Source organism: Electrophorus electricus, chromosome 12 (genome assembly GCF_013358815.1).
Source record: "Electrophorus electricus isolate fEleEle1 chromosome 12, fEleEle1.pri, whole genome shotgun sequence".
Lineage (NCBI taxonomy): Eukaryota > Metazoa > Chordata > Actinopteri > Gymnotiformes > Gymnotidae > Electrophorus > Electrophorus electricus.
The window spans coordinates 15,822,362-15,840,495 of record NC_049546.1 but is presented as its reverse complement, the minus strand read 5'-3'; the positions used below and the strand labels follow the sequence as shown (position 1 = coordinate 15,840,495).

The 18,134-nt window shown below is 41.9% G+C and overlaps 1 protein-coding gene across 3 annotated transcripts in view; it reads right to left on the bottom strand.

Annotated features, from left to right (window-relative positions):
• Positions 1 to 1,530: 1,530 nt before the first annotated feature.
• The window catches only part of LOC113582070 (gamma-aminobutyric acid receptor subunit alpha-2), a 30,142-nt gene continuing 13,538 nt past the window's right edge, over positions 1,531 to 18,134 (bottom strand). For all 3 annotated transcript variants that reach the window (XM_027017659.2, XM_027017641.2, XM_027017649.2), the window contains exons 5-10: positions 16,690 to 16,910; positions 15,515 to 15,597; positions 15,179 to 15,322; positions 11,061 to 11,213; positions 6,556 to 6,758; positions 1,531 to 4,153 (exon numbers count right to left, since the gene is read on the bottom strand). In XM_027017659.2, coding sequence (XP_026873460.2) covers positions 3,848 to 4,153; positions 6,556 to 6,758; positions 11,061 to 11,213; positions 15,179 to 15,322; positions 15,515 to 15,597; positions 16,690 to 16,910 — 1,110 coding nt within the window. In that variant the 3' untranslated portion in view covers positions 1,531 to 3,847. The remainder of the gene's footprint in view (positions 4,154 to 6,555; positions 6,759 to 11,060; positions 11,214 to 15,178; positions 15,323 to 15,514; positions 15,598 to 16,689; positions 16,911 to 18,134) is intronic.

The window sequence follows — 18,134 nt, the reverse complement described above, 5'->3', positions numbered from 1 at the left end:
TTCTTTTCGCTTAAATTCGAAGAAAAATGAGTTCTCGTGATTTCCACCATACTGTCTTGTTTTCGTCCCGCCGTCGTTCCAGAAAGGTAAAAAGCCAAATGCCTGTCTGCGTGCCCCACGTGTGAAGTTAGCAGGCTGCAAATTGTGTGATCACGGCCCGATGGGTGTTTGATCTGATAAAAGAAATGGAAAGACTCTCAATCACATTCCACTTTTCCAAAGGGAAGGCTAACTCCACAGCCCCGCAGTTTCTCCCAACGACACTGCCGTCCACTACAGGCTACATTTTGTGAAACATATTGTGAAGCATAGACAATATAATTAAGAACATTTATCAAATTGGAAACGATCGCTTAACGGTCTGCTTAACTATTTGTATTTTTCTTGACCCATTTTCAAATTCGAAACATACATTTGAAAAATCAGTGCACTTTTTAAGCAAGTGTATTCATTTATGGCCAAAAAGTCCAACACTCGTGCATATTTGAGTGTAAATTAGAATATGTCTGCCTAAGGAGACACTAGCTCATTTCACTTTTCTCGTCAATCTGTGCAGTCTCCGCTGTGATTCTCAGAGGAGTGAGATGAAATGATGTGTAGTTGACTTGTTCTGTCAGCTGGTGCTCCTACATTGACTGATGAATATATCTTTGCCAAGGATAACGACCTGCTCTACTCCCGCCATTTTTAGAACTCCATTTTCGGGGGTTCCGCTTTAATTAGACAGCTCTATCACAGGCATGGCGGTCTAGCTCGGACAGCCCGGACAGCTCCGTCACACACCAGCATAGGGGCGCATCTACACTGTTCTGCCTTCCAGTTAGGTGTCAAAGCAAGGCCAAACAACACAAATTCGGGACGTCATTGTGTTTACGACATCATTTTTTTCAAATATAATTCGAAACACTATAGAAAATGATGTCTAGGAAATTTGTCCAACTGTCCATGTTGGTGAGGAACCTTAAGTGCCATTGAATACTCTTTGTAGTGTTAGTGTGTCTATGAATACCTAATGAATTCTTGTGCTGAATTGTTTTGGCGACGTTTAAGAAAGTTACGCTACTGTAATTAATTTTTGATAGTAATTATTTTTCATTAAATCATACATAGTCAGAAACACGATGCAATTTTGCCAAAGCGAACTTGTGGAAACTGATGGTATGACATTTAAAAATATGTATTTAACTATATTAGGGAAGATATGATTCAAGCCAATAACTTAATTGTAGCAAATATATATACACATCTCTGACATGGTTACACCCTTGCTTCCTTGTGGATCTGACAGTTACTACAGTCAGCTGTCATTTACAGATCAGAGTCAAAGGGAATCCATTCTTAGTAATCAATTTATAGTTATAGATGCTGTTTCTTTGAAAGATTATGATTGTATTTTGCTCTGCCTGACTATGGATTTGTGGCTTATGTCATGCATTTAGTAGTATGCAAGAATGCTGAGTCATTGGAATGGTTTGATGTGCTGATAAGATCCATTGTTAATAGTTTTAGTGCAAATGATTCAGACAAGTCTTTAACTGTATTCTGCTCTTTATTTAACAAGTAGCATTTGAAACAGGACCAAGAATGAGAGAGCAAATACCATTTAGAACAGAATATGAAACCCAGCAGCACAAAAGGAAGAATTGACATTGGTTCAATCACCCATCCAAACTCATGGGATATGAATACCGGCACCTGAAAGGAGTGTCGAATGTGACTGTGTGTGCAATTGGAGGAACATACAATTTACTGGTGCAAGTCATTAACAGAAAATAATATCAGAAAACACAGAACCTAGGGAACGGTCAACACTTCCGTCGCCCATCTTCTAAATCACACCAGCCTTAACTAGTAAATAAATTAAATGTTTCCCAGTTTGAACACATTTTCCAGGTCTATCTACAAGAAAAATGAAACAATTTAAGGAGCCGTTTACAAAGCATTATTACATTCCATATGTATGCAGCAGCAGTCTGCAATGCAAAGTTTAATCACACACAATCACTTTTTTATTGCTCAGACATGTTTCTGCATAACCAGATTCTTTTACAGTATTAAAGCTAATTTGAAAAACAAACAAACAAACAAACAAACACCCCAACAAACCCTAAACAGTGCTTCAAAACTTGACTGTGATTCAGATTCAGGTAAAATGCAAATAAATAAATAAATAAATAAATAAATAGAAATCACTTGACCATTAGATGGATAGGTAAACAGATAAATAGTTGAAAATAAAATATATAATAAACAAACAAACAAACAAAAACATACATACAATTTTTGATCCTAAAAATGTCATTTTTCAGTTAGTAAGAGTTAATACTGCAGCATGCTTTGACTATGTGAATACTTCCTTCATTAACCTTTAGATTAGAAACATAGCAAAATACTATAACTACAATACTTTTTGTGAAGAAAGATTTTTATAACTCCATAGTGTTTATAATTCTTCTGAACTATGCACTCCTGTATTGATAAAAGCTTTTGTTGACTGCTAATTTTGTTGACTTGACCTCTAATCAAATACATAACTTCATAGTCCAGCATGATATTGCCAGCCTGAATGAAGAAATATAAAAAAATATTCAACTTCATTTTTAGAGGATAAACAACTCTGGTAAACATGCATTAGTTGAAGCACTTGTAGGTGTTTTGGTCCACATTAAGCCACTGAAGTAAAACACATTCACACAATTAAAATAACAACAGTTAAGAATATAAAATTAAATGCAAGCATAACAATAGCTAAATTGATCAGCGCTGATTTATCAGGGTAAAAATACTACTGATGATGAAATAAAATAATACAATCTGACTCAAAAACTATTAAGGAAATAAGCAAATATACGCAAGTACAGCTGCATGTAGAGAACATTGCTGTTAACATGTTTGATCATTCTGGCCAAATGAATTGTTCTAATGGAGCCATGTGGTAGAAAATAAACCTATAGTCAGACTTTTGTTTCCCCAAAAGAATTTACATCGCATGGGTTATGAACAGAGCACACTTAAGGCTAATACTACCCTGAATCTAATAAAAACCTGATCTGAACCCCATTACTTGCAATGCATTATGTTCAGTGGGCTTGTTGAGGCTTGTTTAAAATTGAACATATGCGGGTACATTCTTAATGTAGCGTAATAGACTGAAATGAATAAATTAGATTAAGCTCACAAAACGAGCGGGACTAGCAGCTGGCGATGCCCACTGCTGCCTTCTTTCTTTAAGTCCACGTATGTTTGTGCTGGTACGCACAGAAAATATGAATCGCATACCATAACCGCTTACTGGTCTTGACAACAAACAATTGTCCTGAAACGAGCGCCGTTACAAAAAAGGCAACATTTACAACAAAGAGATAAAATAATTAATGATAAAAAAATGATGTGTCATGTACAGTACACTACAATCTGCTAGTCTAGATCACAGAAAAAGGTCAAAAGGTCAGAAGGTCAGAGGATTTCAGGAGAGCCCAAAACCACTGGAAACGTTCACAGAACAGCTTCATAGAAACACGCCAAATTGGGTTGGGAGGAAAAAAAACAAAAAACAAAAAACAAAAACAAAAACAAACAAACAAACAAAAAAAGAACATACAAGTCATATAAGTTTATCCATAAATACATATTTACAAAGGCCAATATCGTTTCAAAAGCACTGCAGAAAAGGGTGCAGAAAATGGAGGAGAGCGAAAGAGAGGCTCTCTGCAACAATCCCCTGCTTGGTGGCCCGGTAACGATGAACTGCTCACGGAGGTGAACGAGCGTATGGAGGTCCCTGGATGTTTTTTGGCTTTCTCTTGAGTTCTGATCAGTATGTCTTCGGCACTACTATGGCGCGTTCCTAGTAGGAGGGGACCATATCTTTGATCACGGGTTCTCTGTTTAAGTAGGTGGCCCAGTACACCAGGTTAAAGGTCCCGAACAGCACGGGGAACATGATGCGAGACATGCGGTCGATCTTGCTCACGCTGTTGAAGGTCTTCTTGTTCTCGGCTGGTTTGCTCTCTGTCTTGGCTTTGCTCGGCTCCACCACGCCGCCCTTGGCGATGGTGGGAAGGACGGAGTCCTTGGTGATGTTGGGTGCGTAGTTAGCCACAGCCACTGCATATGCATTGTTTTTCTTAATCACAGATGCTTTCTCCTTCTTCTGCAAAAACCAAAACAAAGACACATTTCCTTACCTTCCAAGCACACAGTGAAAAGTCATTAGTAGGTGAAGAAGAGGACAAGGAAGAAGGATTCCAATATTTTACTTTTGAGTAAGAATTTGAGCAAGCACATAAATGGTCCATAATGGTCCACATGTTGAAAGTCAAATACTCAAATGCTTTTGCTTGCTGCTCAATTTGTATTCTCCAGATAGCAACCAATCACATTCTCCTTCACACCACATCAGAGCGTCTTACCAAACTTCCCACCATCTCCCCACTTGCTCTTAGCCACACCTCTCCCTTACTCCTCTCTTGAATGTGCCAATGGGAACAACTTAATAATAATACTAATTGAGGAAGAGGGTAACGTTGCAATCTAAATGCACAACAGCTGCAAAGAGAGACACCACTATAAGAGAGACACCACTATTTATTGGTTGTAATGTCACGAATCTAACTGTGTAATTGCTTTCCAAATGCCTCTGATGATCTGTGATGCGTGATGATCAGTGTGGGATATGAAGTCTAATATTAGATCAGGCTGAAAGGTATGTACAGAGACAGACTAGGATGAACCAAAACCAACATACCTACCAACCAACGAATCAACCAACCATACAAACAAACAAACCAAAAAACCAACTGCCTCCTCCATGCTTCATAAACGCACTGCGAGTAACAAAGAAACCTTAGAAACAACACAATATGTTTATATGTTTAAACACAAGTTTCCTATAGGCACTCAAGTTGTCCGATAGCGTCTACAGGTGCAGTAAACCCAACACCCTTAATTATTTACAAAAAGGGGAAACATGTAGATTACTCAATATTTTTATTTTCATATTTCAGGCAAGCTAATTTAACGGGCTGACACTCCTGTCCGGCTGACTGATATTTACTTAGTATTATTTGATTAAAACAAGGGACAGACTCATGAATAAGCGATGAATTCACTGTATAATCCCTACATAAACTGAACGACAGTAACAGGAAAGAGCTGGATGGATCTTCAAGAAGCTGATGTAAATTGAGGGGAAAAACTCTCCTGATAGGATCTCAATTAATTTTGCTGAATATCAGCAGACAGGCCTGACAATATGCCAGAAATGTAATTTTCAGAGTTGACCCTACTGGATTCTACTACTAGTTGTATTAAAGGTCATTTAAAAGTGGAAATTGAGCTCACACCAATTTATTAGGCAATGCACCTTACATTCTGCCAGCAGACAGTAAATGTTACATCAGTAGTAAGTAATTTTTCGGAGTCATTAAGTTGGATCAGCCTGTAGATCGTTCCAAAATAATTCATTTTATGTACAGGAACTAGTGCACAGTGGTCCGTCCATTTGGTATGATTAGCAACTTAAAAGTTATTTATGGATAGTCTGAGCTAATGCCTAAACTGACCTGAATGAATTAATACAGGTTAATAAAAGCTGAAAGGTTATAGTTACTAAGGTCATGTTTATATTAGGGTTGCATGTGACATTGTCTCCTGTGTTTGGTCCTTTGGTGCCTTTGGTCCATCCTTAAAATGAACTCTACCAGAGTTCGCCTGAAAGTGGACCAAGACTGATCTGCTCAAAGGGTCTCGATCTGATTATTTGATGTGCACCAGAGTCCGAAAAGTAGCATTTTCATTTGCTCTAAAGGACAACACTAATAGAGCAATCCCACCAGGGTTCATTTTAATTGAACCAAGGCTACCACGTTCTAACACACTCTGGAACTTCATGATAATATAACACCAGAATAATTCCTTATAATATTAATAAAAGCCATGATAACATTATAATATAATAGCCTAAGCTCTGGTAACAGTCTGCAATGCAATTTAGTAAAAATGCAATAAAATCACAAAGATAAATTACCACCAATTTGTTTAACTTCACGCCTGTAACACCTTAGTTCCTGCTCCTGATTTATGAAGTGCTATGAAGTCTTGTTTGAATTTATAGTAGAGAGACTTACCTGTGTTTTCTAGATCATGGTTCCCTATATTTGTTGGGTTCCATGTTCTAGAGTTTTATGGTTATAAATGTTATTCATTTTTATAGATTCATCTAGGATTACCCTGTGTGACTGTGCATTGACCCAGAATGGTAAACTGACCATGATTCTTGGAAAAAGCCATAACACAATATTCAGTGCTTACATCCAACTACCTCAATCCCTCATTGAGGCCACTCATGCATATAAGGACTTCAAACACGTTTCCTCTAGATTTACAAGCATTATGGTAGGTCATGAACATTATTAGCTCTGGCATTACATTGGCATTACCTGATGACCTCCCTTTTAAATGTAATGAACTCTCCATGATGTCAATTCATCAGATCATTATATTAGTCCCGACCTATAGGAGAGAGGTTGGAGGGGAGTTAATTGAGCTCATTACCTTGTCATTGACCACACTCTTCCCATCCCAGGCCCAGCCACGCTTGGTGAAATAGTTGACCGTAGCAAATTCAATGAGGGCGGAAAACACGAAAGCGTAACACACGGCGATGAACCAATCCATGGCTGTGGCGTAGGCGACCTTAGGGAGGGAGTTACGGGCACTGATGCTCAGGGTCGTCATGGTCAGCACAGTGGTCACACCTGAGGAAGCCAGAGAAATGGAGAAAAAGGAGGAAAACCTAAATCCCGATTACTAAGGACACTTCCCAGTAATAACATAATTGTAATCTATCAATGACGGGGCGAAGCATTAATAAACGAAAACAGTTGTAACGTTCTCAGAAATCGAGAGCATCTTCAAAAATGGCAGCACAGTGGCTTTTAATGCTTCACTTAACCTCATTAGCTCACATTTTCCTGTTTCCCTCCTAAACCCCTAAAACAGCATTTAGCACCAATAATTATTTTTAGGCCATGACTAGAAAATTAGGCAAGTGTACTTTGAATCCTTTTGGCCTACTTATTATTTTAGTAGAGTATAATAATAAATGGCAACCACCCAATCTTCTAGCAGTGCTGAGACTAAACATTAAGTTGAATGACGCACCACCTCGAGGTTTCTCCCTGCATTCAGTGCACCGATCAGAGGGTCAATAACATCAATAAAGGGATTCCTGTAATAACCCCAAAACCCCAAAAGGGACACCCCTGGTACCTGCTCCAGGTTTCGAATGATAGAACTGTCTGACGCACACTGGGTTCCTCAGGTGTCTTGTTCTCATTTCGCCCTTGCACATAAACGTAATGCATCCAGTTAATTTCAAATGGCGTCAGGCTTCCCCACACCACATCCTGGCTGGGATGGAAAGCACTGTCCATGTCATGAGCCGATCTAGATAATCGGAGGCTTATCAAACGTGGGTCAAGTCACTCTGACCCTTATAGTACTCAGGCCTATCTGCTGATATTTATCCAGGAGCAAAACAATGGTGAAAATCAGTAATCTAATCAGAGCAGAACAGTAGACTAATCAGAGAACAAAACACATTAGGTGCAGAGAGGAAAGGAAAGATCATGGCATTAGAATACACGGGCGGGGGGCTCAGGGCAGCGGTATCACAACGTGACTGCACAGACATCGGCTGTTCTGTTTGCTGAAACGCACCAATTTCCAAATCGCCTCATTCATATTGATGATAAATGCAGCACATAGTGCTAATGTTCTGGAGGTGTTAGACTTGAGCCAGAAGGGATGTGACAGTTTAGCTGTGAAGGAGGAGCAAGCCCCTGAGACAGGAGAAAAAAACCAGCTAACCAACGGCTGCGGCTTCTGCTAATAAACGGGGGGTGGGCGGGGGCACTGTCGAATTTCCATTTCTTTTCTTTGCAGTTTTTGGATCTCTGTCCACTACTGTGGAAAGCAGTGGGCCACAGATTCACACTCCAGAAAACTTTGTGTTCTCCAGGGGGAAAAAGAACATTATCATGCAATTAAATGTGCCAGGGAGTGACCTGCAGATAACAGCTGCTAAAACTAGCAGCGGTATGAAACCACGAGACACGAAGAGTCGTTGTTGAGTTTAAATTAAGAAGAAAGAATTCAAAACACAATAAAGCGTAGCATTATATAATACAATCCAGATCTCCAGAATAGGTCATCACAAGGTAAAACATGTAGGATGGATAAAAGCTGCTATATAAGATGCACACACAAACACTGATCTCAATCACCAGTAGAACATCAAAGGCAAAAGCAAACATTTTGATTTAACATAATATTGTTCATGATTCATTTGTCTGTCTCCCATGCTTATTTGTGAGGTTCAATTTCTGATCTCCAAGGTGATAGTAAACAGGGTAGAAACAAATTGCCAAGGTTCAAAATGATAACTTCGTAGCAGACTGTACATGACCAGAGTTTTTCTTGCATGACTGAGCAACAAATGTGTGGATGAACTATTATTCACAAAGTTACAGGATGCACATTTAAGAAGCTGTAGTTAGGTAGCATAGATGTTAGGATTTGATTTAGTCCAGGAATCTTTTTTTTTCTTCGAGGTTGTTTAGACTTGGCCATGTGTTTCGAAGGTCAGGCTGAACCCCAACCACATTGTCTAACCGATTTGGACAATATATAAGTGCTCTAGTATCCACTAGGTCATTATACTATAACCTACCATGTTTAATTTTTCTGTGTTCAAAAAGCATGTGGCCCATTAAACTGTTGTTAAGTAAAGTCACAAAAAAACTGCACAAGGCAACATGCATTAGTCACAGTGAATAGCGATTTCTCCTTGTGTTTAATCATCAAAAGGAGCTAAAGTTCTCTCCAGGCTCCCTTACTGTCATACTGCCTCACACCTTAGGTGCTCCACATTTCTAAACTTTTAGAACATAATGAAGTTAAATATTCAAATTAGCAAAACATCATTAAATTAGTTTAACAACCAGAGGCTTGCAGAGAGACTCGTAAACTTTGCTCTGAGTTTCTGATTGTCTATGGTGTTGTGCTTTTCTCTTGCTTCTGTTTCGTGTGCTGTATGTTTTGGTTTTGTGCCACGCCCCGCACAGGTGGCACGTGGCGAGTCTCATAGGCTGTCACCTGTGTGTCGTTATGCTGTTATGCTTTCCCTTTATAAGCCCTTTCTGTTAGTGTGACTAATGGTCAGTCATTAATGTAACTTTGGTTTTCTTTTGTTCAGGTTTGTGCACATTTATGCTCCTTTTCGTATTCATTAAAACCCCACGGTTGGAGACTTGCATGTGCTTTCTTGCTTTTCGCACCGTCTTCGTCTGTGACCCTGTGGCATCATTATGCCAGTTTGTGATGTTGTTATTAAAATTGCAAGCTGAATTCTAAAAGAGTCCTTTTTTTTTTTCACAGAGGTATGAAGAATAACAGAAACAGGTTTTCGTATTAGTTACATTGAGCTCAAAGTAAGAGTCACTCCTCTGAAGCCGGCTGCTGTTCGCCTAGGCTGGTCGTGCTGAGCGTTAGCTCAGGATCACCGCAGACAATAACATCTGGAGGAACGTCTGTCTCTGAAGTACAGAGACTGCAGATAAGAGAGAAGGAAAGCCACAGACAGCTGGACAACTGCCAGAATGGCTCCAGGGAGAAAGAGTAGACTCGAGTGGTAGAAAGACACACACACACAAAAAAAAGAACACAGAGAACCCAATAGAGAATGAAGATGGGTGAATAAAAAAAGGGGAGAGATACACAGAGAGAGAGAGAGAGAGAGGGGAAACAGACAGAGAGAGGCTCCTGTCCTGGACATTATCTGCTTAGTGGCAGAAAGCTGACAGAATCTCCACTGTAACAGGATAGAACCTGATAATGCCTTCTAAAGTTCTCAGTACGCTGTCTAATGGTTCCAGACTAAATACCTCAGTCTGGAGAAATTCACAGTCTACAGAAATTCAAAACTGAACAAAAAGAAAGGAGATTCGTTTAGAAGGTAGTTTACTAGTAACTTAAAAGAGTTTCAGTCTTCATCTAAGAATGCCCGGATATGTTCTTAATGTTTACCACAGTAAAGATTTCACAATCAAGGTCTGACAGTTCTTGCTTAGGCAAGCCCGTTCACCCGCAGTTCTTCCTAACGTGCCAAAGAAGATTAACCGCCTTGGATTTTTGTCATAAGCAGGGATCGCAGCGAACAAGCACTATATAACCTTCAGCCATAAAAGCCATTGTAAATCATATGCCCAGTGTGACTGGTTTATCTTTGACACATGCCACCTCCCCAGGGTGATTTAGTGATGGAGACTGAGGGTGGTCTATACACATCTCCATACTGCCCATGTACTGACTTGAGTGTGTCTTTACTAAAGGGAAATCTCCAAAGATTCATGTAACGTTAGTGTAACTGAATGTTAAGTAAGCTATAGGACACTGCAGCATGGCTGGGACTATGGTAGTTTATGGGCCTAGGCTGACAATAGGAGGATTGAGAATGACCCTTTCCCCTATTGTTGAAATTTCCCCACCGATGCAAACCCTTTCACCCCATTATTCACATGGGGCAGTGCTTGTTAATACAAATATCTTCTCACTTCACCTTCTGCGGTCAATATTCTCCCTTTCCCAAAGAATATTTTGGTGCAACAGAAAAGTGTCACCTAGAGCTCGCTGGTTGGAACTCCAATGATGTCGCAGCCCGCCGTGTTTGCACTGATCTCTGGGTGGGAGGGATGGCACTACTCTGCCCGTCAATCACAGTGACGTTAGCCAATCACGGACACCTGTGTGGTTTTTCAGACCAGGGCAGTTAGCTAGGGCTTTCCTCCGAGTTCGTTCAACTGCCGTGTAGCAGCATGGGCAGCAGTTTGAAAAAGATGCGGTGCTGGGCTTCACGTGTCTCAAAGTAAGCACATGCTTACCACACCTTCCAGGGCTGATAGGTGTCATATGACAGGGGAAGCTCAGCTAGGGAAGTGGCATAACAGTTAAATGGGTAGGAAATGGGCTAAAAAGAAGAATAAGACTGTGGGACTTACCGAACACGGTCCTGGCCGGCACCGACTCCCGGTTGAGCCAAAAGGACACCTGGGAGAGGATGACTGTCATGATGCATGGTAGGTACGTCTGAATCACGAAATATCCAATCTTCCGCTTCAGATGGAAGTGAGCCGTCATCACGGTGTACTCTCCTGCACAAGGAGGAAGGGGATGTTACACAGGAAGTAGCACAACTCAGTATATACATTATGACTAAAAATGTCACAAATTTGCCAAATTACACTTCAGTCGGCTGAGGGTGAGAAAAGCTTTCCGGGTCTAGCCTAATGCGCTCCTCCATCCTTTCCTGCTTATTGACGGATGAGGATTACTTGATACAATTTTGATCATGGAAGCTGAAACTAGGAGACGAGCACCTGAAAGGAGACAGTGGGCTGCAGTCATCAGAATCAGCGTGGCAATGGCAGGAAGTGGTTAACGCATTAGCTCTGCGTAATTTACACGTCTCAATAGCTTTCTGAGTTACAGCAACATGGCACGCACCACCTGCCCTAGAACAGAGGATCCCACCAGAAAACTGTCCACGAGACAGAAGGGGTGAGCGAGAGAGAGAGAAAGTGCAAGATGTGTGTTGCCCATGGCAACTGAAGAGAGAAATGTATGTGCATTCTTTGGGTTCGGTGGAGGATGCCTTGATGCTGTCACTGAGAGGGAAACTCCATCTGTTTTCCTCTGGGTGAGCATGCGGAGAGATTTCACTCCACTATAATCCTCTCAGACATATAGGACCTTCTTGTATCTGTTCGCCGCTGTGTTAAGTGTCAGAATCCCGGCGTGCACGTGGCTTTCTTGCGTAGAGGAGTTTAGCGCAAATGAGCTTGTGGTTTCTCTGGGCCTTAACTGGATATGCCAGGTCTCTGTGTGTGTTTGGATGTTGCAAAAAAAAAAAAAAAAGAAAAAAAAAAAAGAGAGGTAAAAGAGGCAGAAAGGGGAAAAATCACGCATGTGTACGTATGTTTGTGGGTGTCTGTATAGCAGCTTAAGGTCACTGTAGCGTGAAAATGGTCATTATGCCCGTGGTCTCCACTGACAGCAGCAGCCAGTGTAATGGACAGCGTGGCATGGCAGGCCGCGAGGCGAGGTCAAAGCTTGCTGGCAGGGAAGTGTTAAAAATCCCACTCCCATTAGAAAGCTACATACACTGGGCAGAGGAATCCAGAAGCTAGATAACATGGTCAGTACCACTCACAAGCTACTACTGCTGTTGACACACACACACACACACACACACACACACACAGACACACACACAGACACACACACACACAGACACACACACACACAGACACACACACAGACCCTCTCGTGCTCCCTCTTGCACACTTTCTTCTTTCTTGGTGCACTAAACAACAACAAAAAATCTAATACGTATGCACCCCCATCCCTAACAAATTGTGGTACCATCACCATGGTGATCACTGTTTGAAATGCAAATGTCTTATAGCTGTGCAGGGCCGCACTGTGAGCAAGCAATTCTTTTATAGATCAAACCCGTTTCACCTATATCCACCGAGAGCATAAATATTTGGACACCAAAGCAAGACAATGAGGAAACAATGAGACATGTAGCATAAGGAAGCCAGAAACTGGATAGAACTTACTGAACATGGACAGTTCACATGGATCCAGTAATCATCTTTTAATGCTGTAGCAATTACATGAGTGGAGGTAGTTCTGGATAAAGCATGAACTCCTGCCACTAATCACTACAAAATCTAATTAGCTCAGACCACCCAGATGCTTCATAGAGATTGATTGCCTCGAATCATTTGTGTTGCTGGTACAATGGTATGCATTATACTTCTGAGTATTGAGTACTGTTTCCATAATATTAAGCCAAATTTCAAGCCAGGTTTCAGAATGTAAATATCCCTGTTTCCCATGGTTGCGTGTCATGGGCACTTCTGTTAACCTCTTCATTCTCCAAGTCGCTCTTTAAATGTGGAGAATTCTTCTTTAGGTGTTTAGGGAGCCAACAGCCCTTTGAATAGCCCTTCAGATAAAGTGTATACTTAAAGAGATGACCCAGATTTCCCATGTGGTGAACTCTACACTGAGCCTGTCGTAATGAATGATTAACATCACGCAATCAGGAGATTTAGCAGCCTCCCAAGAGAGGTGTTGGGCTATTGCCACATGTGCATGAAGGCGTCTGTATGCATGCGTTCCTGTGTTTGTGCACATGGGATAACGGGGTAATGTCTGTGCGCTCTGGCTGTTACTAATGGGCACCGAACAACAGACTGTGCACTGCTTAAAGAAAGTTAAAATTATGAAGAAGGCCCGATTGCTTGGGATGTTTGATGTGTGCCACTCGTGCATAACCTGGGAATTTCATCCTGGCGGATGCGAAGGCATTACAACACCAACACTTCCCAAACTCAGGCGGCCGCAGTGTGTCACTCAGACAACAGATGATAATAAAGGGCAGAGGTTACCGGAACGAAGGGATGGGGATGACCTATAAACGACCTTGTGCAGCTGAAGGTGGGTATGCAGTGCATTTTAAAATAAGAACTGTATTGACTGTGCATTTCAGAGACCCAGGAGAGCTGCCAATCAGAACAGTTCAATCAGCCAGAGGATCAATCGGCCACAGCTAGATGCTTAAGTCATCAGCGTACAAAGCCTTTGTCTCTAAATCATTTAGAAGGTAGGTATATGGTCTTTCAGTGTGTGCTTAAATGCCAGCGGAACTTCCAATAACCTTTTATAATTTACATCTATTACAGAGACACTCTTCCAAGGAGCGGAATGAAGCCACATATGGACTACCACGGAAGAGCCATAAAGCATCCTCTGCTGTGGCCGTGCCATGCAGCCGTTGCTGCCGCATGTGAAGGAAGTGCTTGGTTTCTTTTTGCTGGAAAGCTGCGTTTGTGGAGCGAGCCATGCCGAACTCTCCCGGCAGCGCTCCTGCCGTCTCCGCCCCCGTGTTCTCGTTGGAGCCTGAGCGGGGTGGAGGTGTAGGTGTTTTCCTCCCTGCTGTCTGTACAGCTGTTCCCTCTACACACCACTTACCGTTCAAAAAAGAGAGACACGGTTACCAAAAAAAAAAAAAGGGAGAGGGTGAACAAAGTAAGGAGGTGAGAGAATATATATATATAGAGAGAGACAGACAGAGACAGAGAGAGAGAGACAGACAGACAGACAGAGAGAAAAAGAGACAGAGAGAGACAGACAGACAGAGATAAAGAGAGACAGACAGAGAGAGAGACAGAGATAGACAGGCAGAGAGAGATAGACAGACAGAGAGAGAGAGAGACAGACAGACAGATAGACAGACAGAGAGAGACAGAGATAGACAGAGAGACAGACAGACAGAGAGAGACAGAGAGAGAGAGAGAGAGAGAGAGACAGAGAGAGAGAGAGAGAGAGAGAGAGAGAGACAGACACAGAGAGAGACACAGACAGAGAGAGAGCGAGAGAGAGAGAGAGACAGACACAGAGAGAGAGAGAGAGAGACAGAGAGAGAGAGAGAGAGAGAGAGAGAGAGAGACAGACACAGAGAGAGAGAGAGAGAGACAGACACAGAGAGAGAGAGAGAGAGAGAGACAGACACAGAGAGAGAGAGAGAGAGAGAGAGACAGACAGACACAGAGAGAGAGAGAGAGAGAGAGAGAGAGAGAGAGAGAACATAAGCGGGAAGTGTTCTTCCTCCGTCCCTGTGCAATGTTAGCCATGCTTGCCTCTAAAGCTGGGCATGTTTTTGCACAGTGCTGGAGTGGAATCCCGTTGAGGGTTCTGTCTCACCCTTTGCCAACTGCGTTCACTTTATGGAACCACAAAAAAGGGGTGTGAAACGTCAGTGTAGCCCACAGTGTGAACATGCTGAGTGGGGGCTGGTGCTGACAGTGCATAAATATAAATGTTTCTAGCTGCTGAGTCATGTCCACAGACAATATTAACTGAAAGCATTAAAAGACAAAAAATTATATACAGTGTCTGCTAAAACACAGGCACAAAGCATACGCTGATACTGTTTTATTTACAACCTTTATCATACCAAGACAAAATTAAAGTAGTTCCAAACAAAGCTTAAACTAAAGTATTTTCTGTAATATGAAAATGTTATTTTGGGGAAACTGTCACTGACCAGTACTGGATTTGATGGTCTCATTTCCCACAGTCTGTCCCAGCAAATCGTACTGGTTTAAACGGGAGCTCTCGCCTTCCACCACTACTGAGTTCGAGGCATTCTTCGTCCAGGTGTACGTTACCTCGGTCGTCGTATACGCGTCTACGGACGGGACATTACAGAACATGATCAGTCTTGCACTTATGGTCAGGCCCTCTTTATGAGTCAAAAACTATATAAAAAAAAGAGACTAGTGGCTAATGCCATTATGCTATAATGGTCCCAGCTCAGCTCTTGGCAGCAAAACAGAGATCTACAAACATGCTGATGAAACGCTGTTGCCATGGTACTCACAACTGCCAAACTTGAGAGGGCAGGAGTGGAAATCCATGGGAAAATCCTCAAGATGCATTGGACATTCTGCATGTACCGTCAACCTGTGAGACAGACACGCACGCGCACGCACCCTTGAAAGAGTGTTCCCTTAAGGTGGACAATGCCCTTCTGCTTCTCTCGCTCTCAGTCTCTCTGTCTCACCTGCACTTCATCACAAAATCACTTGCTCATTGATTTGGCAGCAAGCAGCCCTAGGTGAGAGTCAGGGAGTAGGAGAGTGTTCTAGAATGAAAGCAAACAGCCTCCCCCCCGCCCCCTCAAAACGTGGCGGTGCGTGGTGCGAAAGGCCCACTCCAGCCTACACTGCTCCAGAGCGCGAAGAGTAGGATGGAGTGTTGGGTCTCTGTTATCTGGGGATTCAGAGGGGTGTTTAGTGCTCACATCATGTTGCTTGTGCTTTGTGAAAAACCATGCTCTTGAAACTGTCAGTCATATTGCAGTCACTCATAGAAAGATGCAATTTACTGCACTCTGGAAGAGCTGGAGCAATTACAGGCAGTAGTTCTTTTGTATATGAAATTCTATTTGTGGAGCTATGCTTTTGCTAGCTGTTCCCTGAAATATATCGCACAGTCGGGCATGTAAGGATTAGAAACTGAAATGCCATTAATGCCAATACATCATGCTTAAAGTATGACGTATTAGCATGGCAGAATGTGATGTGAGGGTGATGCCCATGTGTAGGAATCAGTGACAATGCCTTCAGTAATGATCTAATAATTGATCAATTAGGCTGCAGTTGCCCCGTATTACTTTCAAAGCCTAGATGGCTACTAATGCACACACACTACATCTCCAGTGCTTACACTGAAACTAACGCTATGATGTAATATGAAAGACTACCTCATGATGCAAAGCAGCACATGGCACTATGATATAAGACTTATGACTACATTTTCATTTCAGCATTTGTCACACACTTATCCAGAGTAACTTAGTAAATTTATCGATACAACAGTATGTGTGTAAAATCCCTGGGAATCAACTCCATGACCTCATCATTGCCAACAGCTTATGTTACCAGATGAGCTACTATCTCACAAAATAATGCAACATATAAGCTATGACATTAGACTTCTGACCATCTCATGGTATAAAGCAGCACATGGCACTACAACGTAAGACTTAATTACCTCATTGTGTAAAGCAGAGTGCCGTCATCCTGGATGCGCAGGAGTTTATTGGGCATGGTCATGTTGTGTGCCACTGATTTCTTCCCATTGTGAAAGAACGTGTCTGGAGTCCAGATTTTGCTGGCCATCAGGTTATTCAGGCGCAGAATGTTCATCGGTCCCTCGAACTTCAACCTTTCGTCCTTCCAGCTTTGTCTGAAGAACACATCTATTGTGTATTCCTGTTTAAAAAAAACAAAACAGCAGAGGAGATAGAGGCTGGTAATGGCAAAGGTTCTGTTTAGGAGCTTCGAAGGTTAACAGCTTGTCATTTGCTGGCTGTTTTGCTGTAGTTCCCATTTATCTGCTAGAGGTCAATGGGATCAGCATGTTTTAGACAAGCCACACAAAGCACATCCATGGAAGAGATGAAGGAGCTATACGAAACAGTGTCCTTTTGTTCACACTGTATTGTGCTTAAGGGTCTGTACTGAGAATTTGTCTGCCTCCAGGTGAAGCAGCAGACAAAGACATTCAAGCATAAGGCATAATGTCTCTTTTGAGTCATTTTGACTTATCAGCCTCTCTATCAGGTAGAGTTTATTTTAATAATTTTTAATATTGAGAAAACATGATACACAACCACCCCCTCACTGCTGGAAAACTCTTTTATCCATTTTCTCCAATATACGCACCTGCCAATTTATTAGAAACACCTCATTCATGTGGCTATGCAGTTAAGAATCTAACTGAATCTAGCTACTGAGTAAGTGCGAAAAGCTACAACTCTGCATTCCAGAGGCAGAACACTGGCAGAGCAAGTCGACAATATATGAGAGAAGCAGTCCAAAATGAGCTTTCAAAACAGATAATAATACCTTCTACTGGAGTCTGTAATGGAGAGGGTGCCACTGGAGGCAAGCCAAAACTGAGTCGACACGATCCCTTTTCTTGCTGTGAACAATCTAGTGGCTGTATTTTCTATGTTGTAACTTTAACTCACCCAAGAAAAACTTGGATAACAGGTATTATAGCAAGTGGTTATTCACAGGAAATGCCTCGGTTATTTGATGGGGAGTGTTGGGGCAAAAAAGGAGTGATATTAGATTGGCTTACACTCAATCTAAGAAAGTTGTTAGCCAACAAGGACAGACTGTTAGTCAACTCTACCTTCCTTTGAAGCACATCAAACACATCAATGTAAAGCATGCAGGAGAAAAACAAAATCTTTTCCTCCTAAATGTTATGCACTGCTTGGGTTAGCCACCATCTAGCCCTTCAGAAATGCTCAGTGACCACTAACACGAACGCAAGTGTAAACTCCAGCAACACCGGCGTGCCTGATAGACTTAGTATCAGCTCAACACAGCATTAATGCCAATGTTGTGTCGGGTCTGACAACCAACATAATATTCAGTGATCGGTGGTCATATGGTCAGACACTGACCAGGCTGATATGCAACTTA